At 46.4% G+C, this 17376-nt stretch overlaps 2 protein-coding genes across 4 annotated transcripts in view; one reads left to right on the forward strand and one right to left on the reverse strand.

Moving 5' to 3' along the window:
* Positions 1-17376, forward strand: part of bru3 (CUGBP Elav-like family member bruno 3) — a 609833-nt gene that overhangs the window by 178405 nt on the left and 414052 nt on the right. The window lies entirely within an intron of this gene.
* Positions 3527-17376, reverse strand: part of LOC146185128 (uncharacterized) — a 32034-nt gene continuing 18184 nt past the window's right edge. The window contains exons 5-7 of the mRNA XM_084607754.1: positions 11513-11716; positions 5687-5866; positions 3527-3852 (exon numbers count right to left, since the gene is read on the reverse strand). Of these exons, the coding sequence (XP_084463880.1) occupies positions 3527-3852; positions 5687-5866; positions 11513-11716 (710 nt within the window). The remainder of the gene's footprint in view (positions 3853-5686; positions 5867-11512; positions 11717-17376) is intronic.

The raw sequence follows: 17376 nt of genomic DNA on the forward strand, positions 1-17376 counted from the left end.
CTTGGTTATTTCCACCTGACTCTTTGCTGTCCCCTGGTACGTTTGACTGCTTTTTCAATCTATTTCGTCACTGGGAGCGACAATCGTTTATTTTTCGTTCTAACAATCCCATCCTGTGCCCATTCTTTCTTAATTTCAGTTAAGACACCATTACTTATCAAATTATAAACAACTACATATGTAACAGCGGATCAGTACATATTTCACGTATGCCACGATCTTTCAAGGGTGGCGGCGTATACAGCGCGCTGTTAACAAAACGCTTACTTCGCGGTTCACATCTCCTGACCTCCAGCTTTGCAGCCCATGCTGACAATAGCTAACCCGCCCGCAGCGCCCCCTCTGCATATAGGGTATATAGACGCGTCGGTGGCGGCAAATTGCTGATACCGCGCAGACAGCGCTGCCTTTGTTTAAACGCCCGGGCCCCACGCTTTTGTTTGCACTGGTGTTCCCGGCTGCGACGACGGCGAGGTACCGTGTATCCAGTGACGACCTGATTTGCGATGCCTCGGCTGCCAAGCGCCGCTTCTCCCCTACCAGTGTCACCGGCGAATGGCACTTTTTTTTATTATTATTGAGACTGGCGTTCGCTTTTTTCTTTGCGTGCTTCCGCTGCTTGCAAGGTACCCTCCCCTATTCGCCCTGTGACACAGTGCCTTGCAAGGCAAGTTTGTTTTCATGTATCGACCAGGCGCACGCCTGAATTCTCCGAGCGGAGCGGCAAGAATGAACTTAGAGAAGGCAAGCAACAGCGACGTCCGTCGGCTGAGCACGCCCTGTGTGCGTCGTCGTCCCCTCACCCTCGTGAAGGAGAAGTAAGGGAGGTGCTCCTTTGTTCTTCGTCCGGAGACTGCGGGAAACGCGCGGATATAATGAGCAACTGGATACGACCGGAGCCGAGCGCACGCGCCTGCGCACAATGCGCACGCCGTAGAGCGTGGCATTGGACACCCGTGCAAATGTCGGGACTCGCTGCGCGCGTGTCGTGTTCCTACTGCTTGGCGAGTCTACACCGATCAGAAAAGAAGAGGGAGAAAGGAGATAGAGGAATGGATGAATGGACGCGGATTCCCGTTTACGCTGCTAGGCCATATCGGATATTCAGCATATTACCACGCCATGGAACTGGAGACAAGTGCTACAGCTACTAAAAAGGAAAGGCGTGCAGCATTCAGCGTGCGACACCAAGCACAAATCCTAATTAGGCGGTGCCCTACCAGCGATGTGGATATTGTATTTTGTCGCTTTGGTCTCTTCTACGGACTTATATTGTGGTCTCTGTCATGTTGACGTTGTCGCCCACTCTTCCCCCCCCCCCCCCCCCCCCCCGGATTCTTGTCTTATTTATGTCGACATAGTGTCACTCCCTCTCGCATTTTACAGGAGATGGCAGACTGTACAGCCATCCACACAGCAGGTATTGTGAGCCGCCGTAAACGTACCAAGATCGTATCTCGCACCTGATGACTATCGCTTCGTGACGCTGGCGTACCCCGGCACTGCGTCCTTCCAAGGCGCAGTCCTTGACATTCACGATGTCTGAGCCTGTTCCTGCGGACACCCTCACCGACACTATAGAGGCAGCTATCGGACTCGGGGAGGGCTGCAGTAACTGCAGCATCTTCAAGAGCACTATAGTCGTGTCCTCCATGGTGCAAGGAACCAAGATGGTGGCGAGGGGCGCCCTGCGTCTCGTCGGAAAGAAGTTCTGCTAGAGCAGATTGTTACAATAAATAAAGTAATCGTGTAATACATTGCGGCTAACACTTGTATCTAACAAACACTGAGGGAAACACTGTATTACAAGATTGTTATGAGGGTTACGGTTATAATAATTTACGTACACAGCTCTCAGCTAGACTAGTAAATGTTTGTATGCTTGCTAGGGCTGTTACTGCAGGATTCAAGCAATTCCAGTCTCGAAAAACTTGTGGAAAAAAGGAATATCGCAAAGTATTACTGTGAAAAAGAACTCAAAGGTGAGCGCTTGTTTGTGACGTGTTTCTTTTGTAGGGTTTATATGATCAGAGTCTGTGGGGCACATCCTTAATGCGTTAATATTAAGCAATAAATACAAAAACCTTAGGCGATCTAAATTAGCACGGCTAGACAGCGTGTGAACATGTGCCGTACGAGCGCAAAAAATCGATAGTTGAATGCATGCGGCCATAGCAGTTGAATATCAAGCACACTTCTTTTATTTGTACCATTTCAAGCGTTTTGACGTTGTCATTTTAGTGTGAGGGAACCAAGATCTATTAGCGTATTCTAAGAACGGATGAATAAAAGTGACGTAAGCGAGAGATTTTGTATCAGATGTGGAATGAAAAAGGGCCCTTTTAAAGTAAATTTTGTTCATTGCTTTGTTGTTTATAGATTAAGCATACGCAGCTCATTTGAAGTCAGATGTAATACCTGCACCCAAGTATCGGTACTTAGTATTCACGCTACTCGAAAAGTACACCTAATCTAATTAACATTTTGCTTTGTAATGGGCACAGAGACTGGTCTTTTTTCTAGATTGTCATCTGCCATTTCTTAGACCACTCTGAAGCTTTCCCTATAGCATTATCGAGTATTTCCTTGTCATTAGAGACTTAGTTCTTGATACAGTAAGCAGTCATCGGCGAATACCATTATCTTTCCTTCAACTTCATTAGGTATATTGTTGATAAACAACAGGAACAGCGGAGCTAAAACTGTACCTTGAGGGACTCCTGAAAGAACAGGTACTAATTCAGAGGTAAGATGGCTATATTGCACAAATTGATAACGGTCACGAAGGTAATTATTGATCAACTGTACCAGTGGTTCATAACCGAATATCTTTTTTTCAGTTTGAATTAGAGTTTAGCATGGAAGCTTCAGTCAAAAGCCTACGATATATTTAGGAAAAGATCATCAATTTGCAACTGAGTATTCGTTGTGCAAAAACATGAATGAACGACTTTTATCGGTTGTGTAGCCATAGACAAACCACTACGAAATCCAGATTGGCTTCTGTGGACACCGCCAACTCCTTGCCAACTCCTTTGAGCCGTTAGGCGTTTCTTGAGCCGGAAGATCTGACCTGCCGCTTTTCGCTTTTCAGTAGATTTTAGTCGCTTTCGATGGTGGTTGAACTCGCTGAGACAGTATAAATAAGAGACGAATCTGGACGGCGTCGCGTAAGTACAACTAGGCTCGCACATTTTCAGCAGTGGACAGTCACTTCACTCATTCTTCTATTCCATTGGTTGTATTGTGGTTTCGCTAATGTTAATAAACAAACAAAAGAAATTTTAAATCGAAATCCTGAAGCCCCTTTATTGAACACGAACCTTTCTCCTGCTGCTGCCACCTGGAGGTAGCTAAGCTGAATATAAAAGTGCACCAGCGGCGCCATTTTAGTTCCTTCTGCCTCCACCTCGCACTGTAAGAACTTCGCTTGGCAGCTCTTTATTGCAGGCAAACAAACAGGTCACACTCCCCAAATGTGCACACGAGAAACACGGTTGTCCAAAACGTTCAACGGCATGCTTCGTCATGCTGCTTTACGGGCTGCTGTGCTTAGCTTGGACGGTGTAGGCGACGCGCCCAGCTTTGGCGGTAGTGGCGTAGGCGACGCGTGCAGTGTGACGTTGCTGTGCAGAAGCCGCTGCTCCTCCACCGCAGCGTCGGGCGTATCTTTGCAGCCACCCAGGCACTGAGTGAGCCTAATGAATGCGTTGGATGCGCAGACGCCCTCGTCGAAGCCTTTGCAACGTCCTTTCTTGTGGTCGTAGAAGTGAGTGTACTGCTTGTCGTTCCAGAGGCAGGGCCGCACCAGATCCTCCAGAGCTGCCAGTTTGCACCTCTCGTCCTTGTCGTCTGCGCCAACACAGCGAAGAGCAGAACAATTAATGATTACCGTATTGCTTAGGGTTGTGTGCAGTGTATTTTTTAAGGCGAAAGCCTTTAATGGCTCATGCTGTCGTGGACAAAATGTGTCCCGCTTTTGCGGTGGTTCTGACTGGCCGAGGCAGGATGACGTCATAGAGGTCTCAACCAATCACAGAGCACCACCACAGTATGTGCGAATGCATATGCCTTATATGGCTATAGGCTAATCAATGATCAATGACAAATCAATGACCAATTATTCATTAAGTAATGCAATATTAACTAGTAAGTAAATAATTGTTTAACTACCTAATGGATAGTATTTAATTAAAAGCTGCCTAGTTGTTTAATTACTAATTAGTGCCAGTTGCGTAGCAGAATGCGGCACTCAGGCTTTCGCCTTTCACTACTTTAGTCGCTAAAGATCCTCGTTTTTTTGTTTTTCGTCTTTTTTTTTTTTTTGTCCTTGGTGGTGAAACACGCTGAAGGGTAGTGAACTGCTTGCGGAAATTTCTGCCGCTGCAGCAATAAACTACGACGTAGATTTCATTCTAAATTACGAGAAAACAATACTTTCATCGTGAATCTGGCGCGAACTCTTTGTCGGCACAACCGTACTTTTCTCGCAATTACATGAACTACAGCCTCAAGGCCAAGTTTTGAAATGCTCTTTACCAGAGTGAGAATGCCTTAACAGCGCTTCGCCTTCCTTCGGTCAATTTGAACACGTCTTACTGAGGAGCGCTTAGTGAGACCTTCTTAGCAACGTCATTTTCCTTCGGTAGGAACAGCGCCACCTTCATGCTTCCTTTCATCGCTCTTTCATCGGAACACACGCTTTCCTGCACAACACCTCGCTTTGCGCTTGAGCAGAAGGACGTCTCTGGTCGACGGCTCAGGCGACGCCCACTAAGAATGGAAGAGCGTGCTGACCAGACATTCAGTTCTGCACTTGCAGAGCCGCTCCATTGTAAACAGTTAGACGTTGTCATACCAATAATGTTCTGCTGTTAAGCCAAGTACAGCTATGAAATCAAACATGTCAGATGAGAAAGGCGCGTACACAGGAACGTACCTCGAAAGAAACACATAAATATGTAAATGAGTGCTTGCTTATTTTTGGAATTTGAACAAACATATTTTAAATATTAGACGCGTATACTCGACACCAGACGCACACAAGCGGCTCCTCGCCGCTCTGAGTGCCTCCTTACCCAGGGAGCCTCAAAAAGGTGCTTCGAAAATAGACGCTCCCTTAAATTCTTCATTGAGTTGAGGAAGCATGGAGGGCTACTCTTGAAAGGTAGGGAAAGAGCGCAAGTCAAAGAACATTCTGAAATTAGGCCCTTACTGCAGTTAATGCCGTCGCAAAAGCACACTTGAGTGCATGCTGTCCGTGGTTTGGAAAACCTGTTGATCCAGGAGCTTACTCATCTTGCCTGCGAGATATCTATCAATGTAATGTAAGGAGACCGAGAATTTAGGATTTAGGTTACGTGTGCGGCGCGGAAAGCCTAAGTCAGTCTCAAGTTGTGCTACTATACGAGATTTTCTGAGCCAGCCTCTTTGACAAAAGCAAAACTATGTGACTATTGCTAACAGTTGCTACGCAGTGCTTCGATGATGCCGCGGCTTGCGTTTCAGAAGCCCATGCTGCGAGAAAACTGCGATTTTTTTTCATCATCGAAACGAGAAAAGCGTCAGACGGGCTTGGAACCTATGAACAACGCGGAATATTCATGCCACATTGTTTTTTTGTTTTTCAAGCAAGTTGTACATTTGTCGCAACCAGTCGATGCCTGATGTGAGGCGTGTCGCTCACCATCCACGCATGCGGCCTTGCAGGAGTCCTCGCTAGGAAAGCCGACCTCTTTCTCGATGCACTCGTGGAGCGGCACCAGGCGGCAGCGCTGGCGGCGGACGTCAAAGATATAGTTCACCTTCCGGTAGAGTCTGGTGCACTCGCAGAGCGTCGCTTTGCCGCACTTGCCCGCGTTTTGTCCTGAATGCGAAATTGAAAGATTTCCACTGTAAATTGATGTGGCGCAGATGGAACATGCGAACAAGTTTTCAATTGCCGTAAGCCTTCCATTGGCATACCCGATAGTCGCAGAGGTTACCCCTGCGGTTATGGGGTTTTTCTGATCCTTGTGACGTCTTACAGTTCACAACGACTCGTGATGTAGATGGCGCCGGGCACACGCGCGGGATCTCCAGAACGCGTGAGCGGTAGTAAAACGCATAGTTCTGCTTTACTCAAGTAGCTCGAAGTCACACTTGAATTTGCGCAACGTCACGTCACATGTGCATTCAATGACAACCAGGAGACCTTTCGGAGTCCTGGCGTCTATTCTACCCATTGTATCGATGCATCTGCCGGCGATTAGTGGGTGGGGATCAATAATGGTCCGGCAATTAGTTACTGAAACCAAAATTTTGTTCTGATTCCCTGTGAGAGCTCAAGTTTTACATTAGGAACTAGGCCCATCGCGTTAGACTGGATTCGTGCATATGTAAGGTTATTTTGCTGCCATTTAATGCTTTGCTGGTTTCATGTAGCGGTGAGGCAAAATCATGATATATCCTTTGGAGCTGAATATAATTATCGACCAGAATTCTTCCCTCCTTTTTATAGGTTCCAATAAATTTCCTGTGGATATCAAGTCTGTCATCAGTGAATAACCTAGAGGACGTTTCAGCAAAGATACTTTGTTCACTCCTTTTAACAGCTGCATTTGTTCATCCGGCTTCTTTTCTTTTTGTTACTTTACTGTAACTGTAACTGCAATCATTTTTTATGTGGTATACTTTTGCGAATATTCGCGTCTAAAAATGACAACGCTAAATATGAAATAGAGTTCTGCCCACCCTTCCTCTCCTACTACTTTATTAAGGTGCGCTGCGTAGCACTTCACCGGTCCCAAGATGACCCGGAGCGAAGCGGCCCTGGCTGTAAAATGCACGCGGATCAGGCAGCGCATCTCTGAACGCCAAGGATGGCAAAACCCCGTATAACCACGATACGGGACCGCCCTCCGCTCTCCACAGCCTAGGATCTCATCATTTAATTGAAAGAAAAAAAAGAACGTGAACGCAGCATCTGCGTTTAAAGTGTACATAGATATTCTCGGGGGCTGCCAGATGAGGCCAGCTAGCTGTTGCGGCGATTATTGTCGTCTTTCAGCACATACTGAGGTGCAGCGGTGGGTCTTTTAAATTAAGATGCCTGCACTCGAATAGGATAGCAGCGGGTGGTCACGAAGTGACGCTGACAGGGCTGCTATAGGCGACATGCAAAACGGCGACCGCGCCTCTAACGGCAGGTTTGATAAGTACATCCTGGGATGGAGCAGGCCGCAATGTCTTCTCCCTGTGTGTTCCATCGCAGAAGTAGCGCCATGGATTCGTTTTCCCGCATGTTTGCATTTTTACATAAGCAGCATCAGCTGCCCATGCACTGTAGCACGAACCTCGGGCACCTCAGCAGTAGTGCTAAAAAAACACGTCGGTCATCACATTTACCCCAAGCTCGGAAGGCGAACACCGTTCGAGCTCATTTAGCGTTAACAAGTCGCTTACTATCCCTGCCTTAAACTGCTATAAGAAAGTACTTAAAGCAATATCGGCGCTTCGTTACGAATGTTCTAACTTTTGCCATAGCAAGCGCTTTTTGAATTAGGTAGGGAAATGTGATGGCTACTGCGTAATCCAGTAATATTTCACTTGTGTACAGCGAAATGGTTCATATTTTTGTCGCGTCTAATTTTTCAAACTTATAGTTTCAAAAGAGAGAAGTAAAGAAAGAGCTGATGGTTGTGAGTACAATCCTTAATGCATAAACACAGCGCTTCAAAAGCGTGCAATAAGCATTTAAAGCCGCGTATGCTGTGCTTGTGGAGAGCTGTTTCTGTAAATATTTTGGAGCTTGTACCGAAACTGTTTTGCTTTACGAGGCATAGCATTTACCGAAGGTTGTAAGCGTTGCTTTAACGAGTTTAATTCTTTAACGGTCATACACGTTATGAAACGTGTCAGCGGCATGCTCTTCTATGCCTGAGCGATAATTCCATGGGAACACGTAATTAAGATTCCCCTTTAATAGCAGAACGCAATTGTGCTCTCAGGTTCAGTTCACATCACGCATTAAATGGGTCCGTCTTTGTTCATGTCGAGCGATCGAGGCTTCGTGACACATGAGCAGCGTGCCCATCTCGCAACCAAGGAAGTTCCAGGTTCGATTCTCGGTGCCACTCAAAATAATTGGATTTCCTTTTCCGCTCAATTATTTTCCTTTATTTAGTTTAACCCCATTGCAAAATTTTGCACGGTGCGAAGACGCACATTTGTTTCTGAATTTTATTCAATTTTTTGCTCGCGGCCAACGACGACGACACGATATCGAGTTAAAATCTTGTGTATTCAGCTGGCAGTTAATTGGAGAGCTGCGTCGAAACGACGTAGTTGCAGGAAGCGTGTTTGGTTGCATTCGGCCGAGGCGCCCATATGAAAGGTACACTTGCAATAGAGTGACATAGTTGAATAATAAAAGAAGACGAAATAACAGCATGCTACTTAAGAAGCAATAGGCAAGCCATTTAAGCATGCCGCCCCACCGGGGTGGCGCAGTGGTTACGGCGCTCGACTACTGTTCCCAAGGATGCGGGATCGAATCCCGGCCTCTGCGGCCGCTTTTTGATGGAGGCGAAAAGCAAGGCGCCTGTGTGCTGTGCGATGTCAGTGCACGTTAAAGAATCCCAGAGGGCCGAAGTTTCCGGAGTCCTCCACTACGGCGTCTCTCATAGCCTTAATCGCTTTGGGACGTTAAACCCCACAAACCAACCAACCAACCATTTAAGCATGACCCCATTGAAGCAGGGCTCAGCACCGCAGCTGGCATTTAGCGATTATTAGCGGTAAGCAGCCAGCGCATGTATGTATTAGTTTCTCCCACACGGCTGCAGCGTCATCACTGTTTTAGATCGTTCACTGAGGGATACCGTTTATGCCGAAGATCGTAGTAGAGGACATCGGCCGAACCGAGAAAAGCACAATGTCGCAGCCGTGTGCTTCGGCCGATTCTTGCAGCTACGGGTAACCAGCGGTAACTCTGTCTCCCGGACGCATTTTTGAAAAAGACTGCGACAGGGAAAGGGTACCCATTCAGCTCACCTTCTCATGAATTCCTGATTCATGAGGAATTCATGAAAATTTGCAGGAGTTCGAGTGCAGGATTTAGATACTAAATTCACTCCATTTACACGGGCGGTGAAGAAACGGGTACAAGCAATGGCATAAGCGAGAGCGGTGGAAACAAAGCCGTCTCTAACTAGGAATCATAAATAGGCTAATGCTGTATGTTGCAACGAACCAGTCGCCCGGAATGCAGTTGTGAAACTGCGCTTAAAGATAGCACTTTCATGCATAGGCAGCGCTCCGTCAAAATTGCAAAAACAAAAAATTAGTACTTTTTTAGCCGAGTATATACGGCATTACTGCACTCGTCGTTCGCTATTGGCTGCTCGTGTATTGCTCGGTTCCTCTATTGGCCCTTTAGTTCTTTAGTTTTCCTGAGTTGTATTTGCCTTTCTCGCTGCTGGGTACAGCCATGAAGTTTCTCAATATTACTTGGGTGAGTGGATACCCGACGTCGCTCATTCCAGTTTATTAAAGATCTATTTAAATAGCCCGCACGCATGCCTGGAGGTACAGACTTCCTATTTGACTTGGCTAGCATATGCGTTTGGTATAGCCTCTGGTTCAGGCCAACTTTCCTTCGTTATGAGCGAGCCTTCTCTATAACGCCTACCAATGTTTGGCCAAGAGCGTGCATTCCCCTTCTGAAACTGCAGCGCCATGGTGTCCCCTCCCCCTTCGCAGAGGAAAAGCTTAATAACGGCACGTTTTTATCGCTTTATTAAATTTAGGACTTTTGAATGTCTGGAATTAGGACTGCTTTGGTTATCAGAGTACTGCTACAAGGTTGTTGTTTTTTTCCTTTAAGAGAAATGTCGTATCCTTACCACTGAATCGAAACTGAGTCGAAATTTTCGGCCAGTTACTAGCAAAGTCTAGTCTAATGTTTGCACTTCTGTGCAGGTTAAATCAGAACAGTGCATCATTTCCGTTCCGTTCAGGTAATATTCAGAAATCTTATGTTGGAGGTACAATATCTCCTTCCAATTGCTAGGACGCAAATGGGCTGGAATTGGCAGGCATCGCGGCGGTTGTAGTTCAGGCTGTCGTGAAGGCCACAGTGTTGTGGCTTGAAGCGTGCTTGGTTATGTTTGGAGAAATGCGACTTCAACCGTATACTTGTGGAAAGTCGAGCAGCTTTGTGGGCAACACTGGCTCGATAACCGGAAACTATGCCCTTTTATCCTTGGCGTCCGCGAGAACCGATTGAGCGCCCGGAAGGAATAGTTTAAACCTAAATATTTCTTAGGTTCATATTTTCAGCGCCATGCGGGGTCTCGGAATAATAATTCTAACGTTAGAGTTTCTTTTGTTGACAAATAACAAGGTATCCTTTAGTGCTGGTATATGCGTGCCAGTTTTGGCGTGTTTTGGACAAGCGGCGTCTCCTGACACGTAGGCTTCCAAGTACTCATATTTAAGCAATACACGCGGTCAGTGGGACCCTCCTTCGCAGATGCAGATGGTGTGCTAGCATCAAAGTTTGCATAAAGTATTGCCGAAACATCTATAGATGTCCGTGTGTCCAAAATGTGGCGGAACTATACCTTGACAGAGGAAGGAAAACAAATAATTTTGGCGAAGGTGACGCCGCAGATGTGGGCATCATGGACACGTCGGTTTTCGGTGCGGATTGTGATGTAATCTGTGATTGCTCAATCCTGAGCTACCATGTCTTTTCTTTCTCGCAAGTCGCATCATTCGCAAATCTAGCCGTCACAGCTGACTGGCTGCACACTAGGGATTACTGGGAACTGTTCAAAGATGCAAAGGGGCGTCACTTGGAAGCAGTTAGAATGAGGTAGCAGTGAAGACCCAACAACGACGCGAGGGAAAGGAGACGGCTGCCACACAGAGGAAATCGAGACAGCTGCCAAATAGAAGAAATCTGTGTAACAAGACGAAAACTACGACAGCCACATGTCGAGCAACATTGCTCATACAATGTTCTTAAAGATATAGTTAGCAATTGGCACTGCAGTGCATATGAAGGCCTCATGATAAATAGGACCAGGAAGTAAAACGGCAATTATAATTTTTCATGAGGCACGAACATTTCTCCACTGTTAAAGGAATATCGATGTTTTATTTTGCTTAATTGGAGGAAAGGATAAGAATTCGTTATTCGTTCTTTCTGCGGTGATACAACCTGGCCCCACTCCCGCTGTAGTACTTCAGAGAGACAGAGTCTAGCACATTGAAACTAGATACCTTCGCCCCACCCCCCCTCTCCACTACAGTGATTGTGATGCCCGTTGTAAGGTTTTGAGGACGGGGCTCACCGCGCGGCCAGGCATGAAATGATTAAAATTTTTGCGCAACAGCTCTGTACTCTGGTTCGCACGCCAACCTCGACTCAACTTTGCGTTGAAGTTAAGGAAACGCCGTACTGCAACAAAGCGACACCGGTATTCAAACTAAAAGGGCCAGTGATGCCTGCCTCTCATCCACTTACCCTCGCATGCCTTCTTGCACTCTTCGGCAGAGCCAAAGCGATTCTCCTCGGAACTCAGGCAGAGGCGCTGTGGTCGCCACTCGATGCAGGACGCGCTCGTGCTGCTCTTCATACACACGTACGAGCGCATCATGTCGGCCTGCTGGTCGTAGCTGCACTCGAAAAGCTCCTGGCGCGACGTACAGCGAGGGTCTTCCTTGAACACTGCACGACATCGACACGCCTCTCAGGAAGCACCATTGGAAGCACAGCTTTGGGGATAGCCAATGGGCTTCGTGGATTCCAAAATCACCTTCTGTAGCAGCTGATGTTCTTTGAGATCGCCATTTACGACCTATTTTGCTGACGTGCGGAGTGTTGTTGCTGCGTACATCAGTTGAAACGCACTGTATATTGCGGAAATAGCCGGGGTGGTGTCTAGGAAAATCGTGCATCGCATTCGTTAAGCTCCCGCTGCTGACAGTTTTGAGTTGGAGTGCGAAAGGAGGAAGTATGCTTTGCGTGGTGGCATACCACACATTTGGCATTAAAAAAAAACTAATTTAAAGCAGTGCTTTGTCGTCTCATTTCTCATCTCCTTCGAGTGTCCCTTTTCTTTGCGCGGCTTCTTTCAGCGAAAAGTGGTAACGATACCGCGCCGAGGAACGTTTATAAATGCACAGCAAATTTTTGGTTCTCTATCTTTACGTTCTCGGCATTCTAGAATTTAAAATTTTTTGTTAGGTGTGCCAAAAAATGATTTCGAGAAACGACAGTTCTAGGTAAAAAAAACGTAACCACTAATAATGTCCCACTTGGTTCTGAATTCTCTGAAAAGTACACTGAACCAACATTCAGTTATGAAGCTACACTGCTGAATGAAGCTAACTATAGTACTATTTTATTACTTTAAGCTCCGCTGTGCTCAATAAGCGCTGAAAAATAGCTGCTGACTCGATAATAACCGACCACACTCCTGCGTGAGTATACTTTTAATGCTTGTTATTAACCGAGTCTCCTGCCTCATTCAGCAAAGCATGTTGTCGATTAAATTAGTATGACTAAGCCAAACCAAAATTCAGGCTCTAGTCCACAAAAATACCGCCTTCAACTCACCCTCATTCTTTTTACATCGAAGTCAACGACCACTTCATAAGCGTAGAAAATTAAAACTGGTGACCTTGGATGCGTTATTCTCACAAAGTAGATGCATTTCATGGGTCAGTTTTGTCCAGGGGTTCCAAACTGCAGTTTATGAGTGAAACTTTGCATTGTCGATACTATCCTCAGTCGCTTTTGCCGATTATGGCTTCTGCACTGCCGTACTAGAAATGCTGCGATGAAAAAGCCGAGCCTTCCCTGCAAGCAATTCATAGAATATAGCAGATAAATGTGCTGCTTCTCTGCCCTGAGGTAACTTCATTTTAACGCTTCCGATGTTCTGGGCTATATTTAGCCAGCTTGTGTGATTACCTAAAGCTTATCTAAAGCTTAAACCAACAGAGTAGAAATTTGGATAGGTCAACTTAATAGCATTTCAAAACACTGTTTTTCAAAGCACTGCTTCTAGAGAACATTCACGCTTGAGCAGGAATAATAGCGAACGAAATTCAAGGTAGCAAGCAGGTTTGTTCATTTGTATGTTGGTTACACTTACAGCGTCTTGCGTTTTTGTTGTCCTCTTCTTCACCTGCAACAAGAATAAAAAATGTTAAGCTCCGTCTTTAAGGATATGACGCGACAGCGTAGTCGATCACGCTGGGCTGTACAGATCTATACAGCCCAGAGATCCGGACAGATGGGGAACGCGTACCGCGGTCGTACAACGATGCCGTAACCTCCGCTTCTCTTACCACCTCCCTTCTCCATTGAGTGCATGGCTTGACTCATTCGCGGCGGCTGGTCAACAGCAATTAGTGGAGCAAGATCTGCTTTTAACGCTGGGCTGAAATAAATTTCTCTCTCCTTTCCGTCCATCAGAAATAATATATAGGATTTGTGCAGTCATACACCCTTCCACCCCAGACTCTAACCAGCAGCGTCCACCGTAAGACTATAGATACGCAATGAATTCAATCATTGATTAGTATTTCTCCACAGAACCAGTTTATTTAAATACATTTGAATTTAAATTGGATTGGATATAAACCCGCTGCCTCGTTTGGCAACGTGGCAAAGTGTGGCGAGGGAGATCTCACTGCCCATTTGTGGAGGGAAAGAAAGAGAGGCTGAAAGATAGCCGCCATAGGATGAACCCAGATGAAGGAGCTTATGACGTAACGGAGGAGTGTCAAACGTCAGGGCTCCCAGCGGGTTGCTTCTGCGGAAGGCAAATCAACCAGTCTCAGTCGGTTGCACAGTTGCGAACAGGTAGGCATTCTCGTGCGGCTGGCGATATCGATTTCATTTCAAACACAGAGCGAAAGGGCTAGTCGATATTTATAACACTTTCTCTGATTAATACGCTAAGCAAGAAACCTTGCCTCCAATTCTTTTTAGAGCACAGCTCTTTGGCGCCTTTCACTGCGTTTCGCGTCGTCGTCGCGTTGCCGTTGGCGTTGTCCCTCGTAACCATGCTCCGCAGCCGGAGCCACGCGCTCTCATTCCCCCTCACTCTTCATACGTTGCGGCGACCGCGCGTGTTCTGCGATTGCTGTGCGCGCTCCTGCCGCAACCGTTCGCAGCTGCGTGACGCCCCCCCCCCCCCCCTTTTCTTTTCTTTTTGCGTGGCAGCGAGGGTGTTCTCTGGTTACCGAAGCGCCGGCTCGGCATCAGCGGATCATGCCCCGCCGGGGTGGTGCAGTGGTAAGACGCCCGACTACTGTGCCGGAGTTCCCGGGTTCGAACCCGACCGCGGCGGCTGCGTTTCGATGGAGGCGAAACGAAGTGGCGTCCGTGTGCTGTGCGATGTCAGCGCACGTTAAAGATCCCCAGGTGGTCGAAATTACTCCGTAGCCCTCCACTACGGCTCCTCTTTCTCTCTTTCCACTTTCACTCCCACCTTCCTCCCTTCCCTTACGGCGCGGTTCGGGTGTCCACAGAGCAAGTGTTACAGTTACTGCGCCTTTCCCTTCCTGTGAACCAATTTATCAGCGGATCACGGTGCGTGCATCCCAAGCCGAAACGCAAAGCCACGTTGACTCGACTCGCTAGCGGCGTCAGCGGCATCAGACAGTCGCTGCTATTTCTTCGCCAAACAACGTTCCTATGAGACAATACGCTGCCTCCCGCGACCTCTCGATAACTTAATTACTAATTATGTTCATTTCTCCGGCCACAAAACTTCCTTCATGACAGTCAAGAAATGTTAGGGGAGCGTTTCTTGGAGGGATATGTCCGAAAAATAAAACAGTAGTCTGTAATTACACATTCATGTCTCGCTCGAAATGTTTGCCTCAATCTATCGAAAAGGTGACTCAAATTTCGCATTTGTAAGTAGCGTAATCTTCGGCAAATTGTTTCCTACATTCTTTACTTCACTGCCTCGTATTACGGCATACACCCCGCGAATTTTATTTCTGCTTTGCCTTGATGTCTCATAACTAATAGGTTATTCTTGCGCTCAATTTCAGCCTTGCATATTATGTCATTATGCACTACATTGTTTCACTTCGATTTTCTTGTAAGTTAGAAACTGCGCCCGCGAACCAAAAGCTAGATAACAAAACAGTTTCAACACATGAACAACCAGTAGGTTGTAGAAGGCTGGCATCGGTTGGCCGATTATCGTGCGAGCTAATCAAATCACTCCAACGCAAACCTTTTCAACGTAGAAATTCAAATGACTATTTTGAGTTTTACATTTTTTTTTTTTTTACTCCAAGATGTGCCCAGTTCTAAACTGAGCTAGAGCCTTACAATCTCTCTTACCCCTTGCATTAAACACACAAACAAAAACGCATGTCCGGGCATGCCAGTTCATGCTCAGCGCGACTTAGACTTATTCAAATGCACTTCCAATTCGCTCAGACTTATTAAATATATATTGCACAGATAACATATGATTTACGTTTATAAAATTTCGTTTCCTACACCTTTGCCATGAAATAGCATCGCCTTCGCTTCCTTTGCGTTTGTTTTTTACTGCTCTCGTATTTCTACCTAGTCGCGGTGTCGGATCGCTCACGCTTATTGCATAAATTTTATAGTTGCTCGCTAGAAGATTACTTACTGTCATCAGGTTCGCTGTCTTGCCGGAGAGCATCGCTACCACCAGATCCTGTACAGTGAAGACAGATATGAAGTCGGGTTAAACTCCGGCAGGGGATTCAGCCGAGACAACCGCATGAGATTATTACGGCAACCGCAGTAGCATCACTGTACTTTTGCAAGCATACTGGTTCGCTTGGTTTGAGCAGGCCTCTTGCTCAATCACCTAAAAACGATGTTTTCTCCCAAGTGAAAAAGACGCTTCACGAAACTTCGACTCTTTTCATGCAGCCTCGTGACTGCTAACTTGTTCGCTCAGCACCACAGTGGTCGGCTTGTCTGCTAGTCGATAGACAATTGTATGCTACGCTATTTGGGCTGAAATCAGTACTTACTTTAAGAAAAGTAGTTATCTCCTGCCATCCATGCACTGAGCGGCTATCATCTGAAGCTGTTTGAATGTATTATCGCTTTTTGTCTTTCTCTGTGTGTCATACTATCTCCCCATCCAAGCTTTTGTAATAAACGCCGATTTTCTGCTGCAACTGTGACCTGAGAAATGCAAGTCAATAGCTTTCATCGTAGCCTGAGACACGTTCGTGCGTTCGCTCCCGAATGTTGAAGATCAGCAGTCCTCGTTTCATCCCTGTCATTTCTATACGTGTTGACGGCAACATTAGTGCTTTGCGGCTATGCGGGGTATTTATGTTACGCATGTGTATTGGTTATCATATTAGCATATATGTCATGCCTACAGCGATGCTAAGGAATACATGACTATGGCTGGAAACATAAGTGTAAAGTTATTGAAGGACTTCCTCTATGTGATCGGATTTCGAACACGGCTGTTATACAAACTGTATGACATTCCGCTGTTTAAGTACACTATAACAATCAAAATGGGATGTACCCTTCATCTGAGATTAAACATGGCACTTTCGTCATACATCGAGCATATCTTTGTTATCAGCAGTGATAATTCAAGCATGGCGAAAATTAGTACACTGCTATGACGATAGCATAGGCTACCACACAGCATATAAAGCCCCTCTTTACCCACGCTGTGTGAAAGTGCTTGAGTGGCCTTGGGGTAACGAGAATGCAAGGGTCCTAGAAGGCTGATTCCAATACCATCCGCGCACTTGAAATGAAAGGCCCGAGTTATCAGCTCCTGCCAAACGTAATGCAAGGCAACCCTACGTCAAGTTAATGCTCAGTCATGTCAGCCTGACAGCGCCATGTTCGGGATTGCTGCACACAGGTAGATACACCTAGCAGAGTGAAGCTATCGCTTCAAAATAGGTACCGAATATTTCGCACATTGTCGTTGCTCAGCTTACCCTAACGCTGCCATCAATATATTTGCAATGACACTCCATGAGATTTTTCTCTACTCGATATTCAATCTCGGCCGCGGCATCCGCTTTTCTATAGATGGCAAAAGCAAGGTGCCCGTGCGATGTCAGTGCATGTTAAATCAACCCAGATGGTCGAACTTTGCGGTGCCCTCCACTGCGGCGTCTCTCATAGTCTGAGTCTCTTTGGGACGTATAGCCTATAAACTACAAACCAATCTACTTGAGATGCACTGAGCTGCTGTTTATAACCTCGCGTCACGCACGCCAGCTTGTTCTTGTTCATTTTGTGGCTGTCGGAAGAAGAAAAAATGCACGGGCCTGCTACCGGCTCTGTAGCTGGGCCACCTCCACTGCCTCGTGCGGACAAAAGAGACAATA

This window comes from Amblyomma maculatum, chromosome 6, assembly GCF_055883805.1.
Source record: "Amblyomma maculatum isolate TAMU_Amacu chromosome 6, ASM5588380v1, whole genome shotgun sequence".
NCBI classification, from domain to species: domain Eukaryota; kingdom Metazoa; phylum Arthropoda; class Arachnida; order Ixodida; family Ixodidae; genus Amblyomma; species Amblyomma maculatum.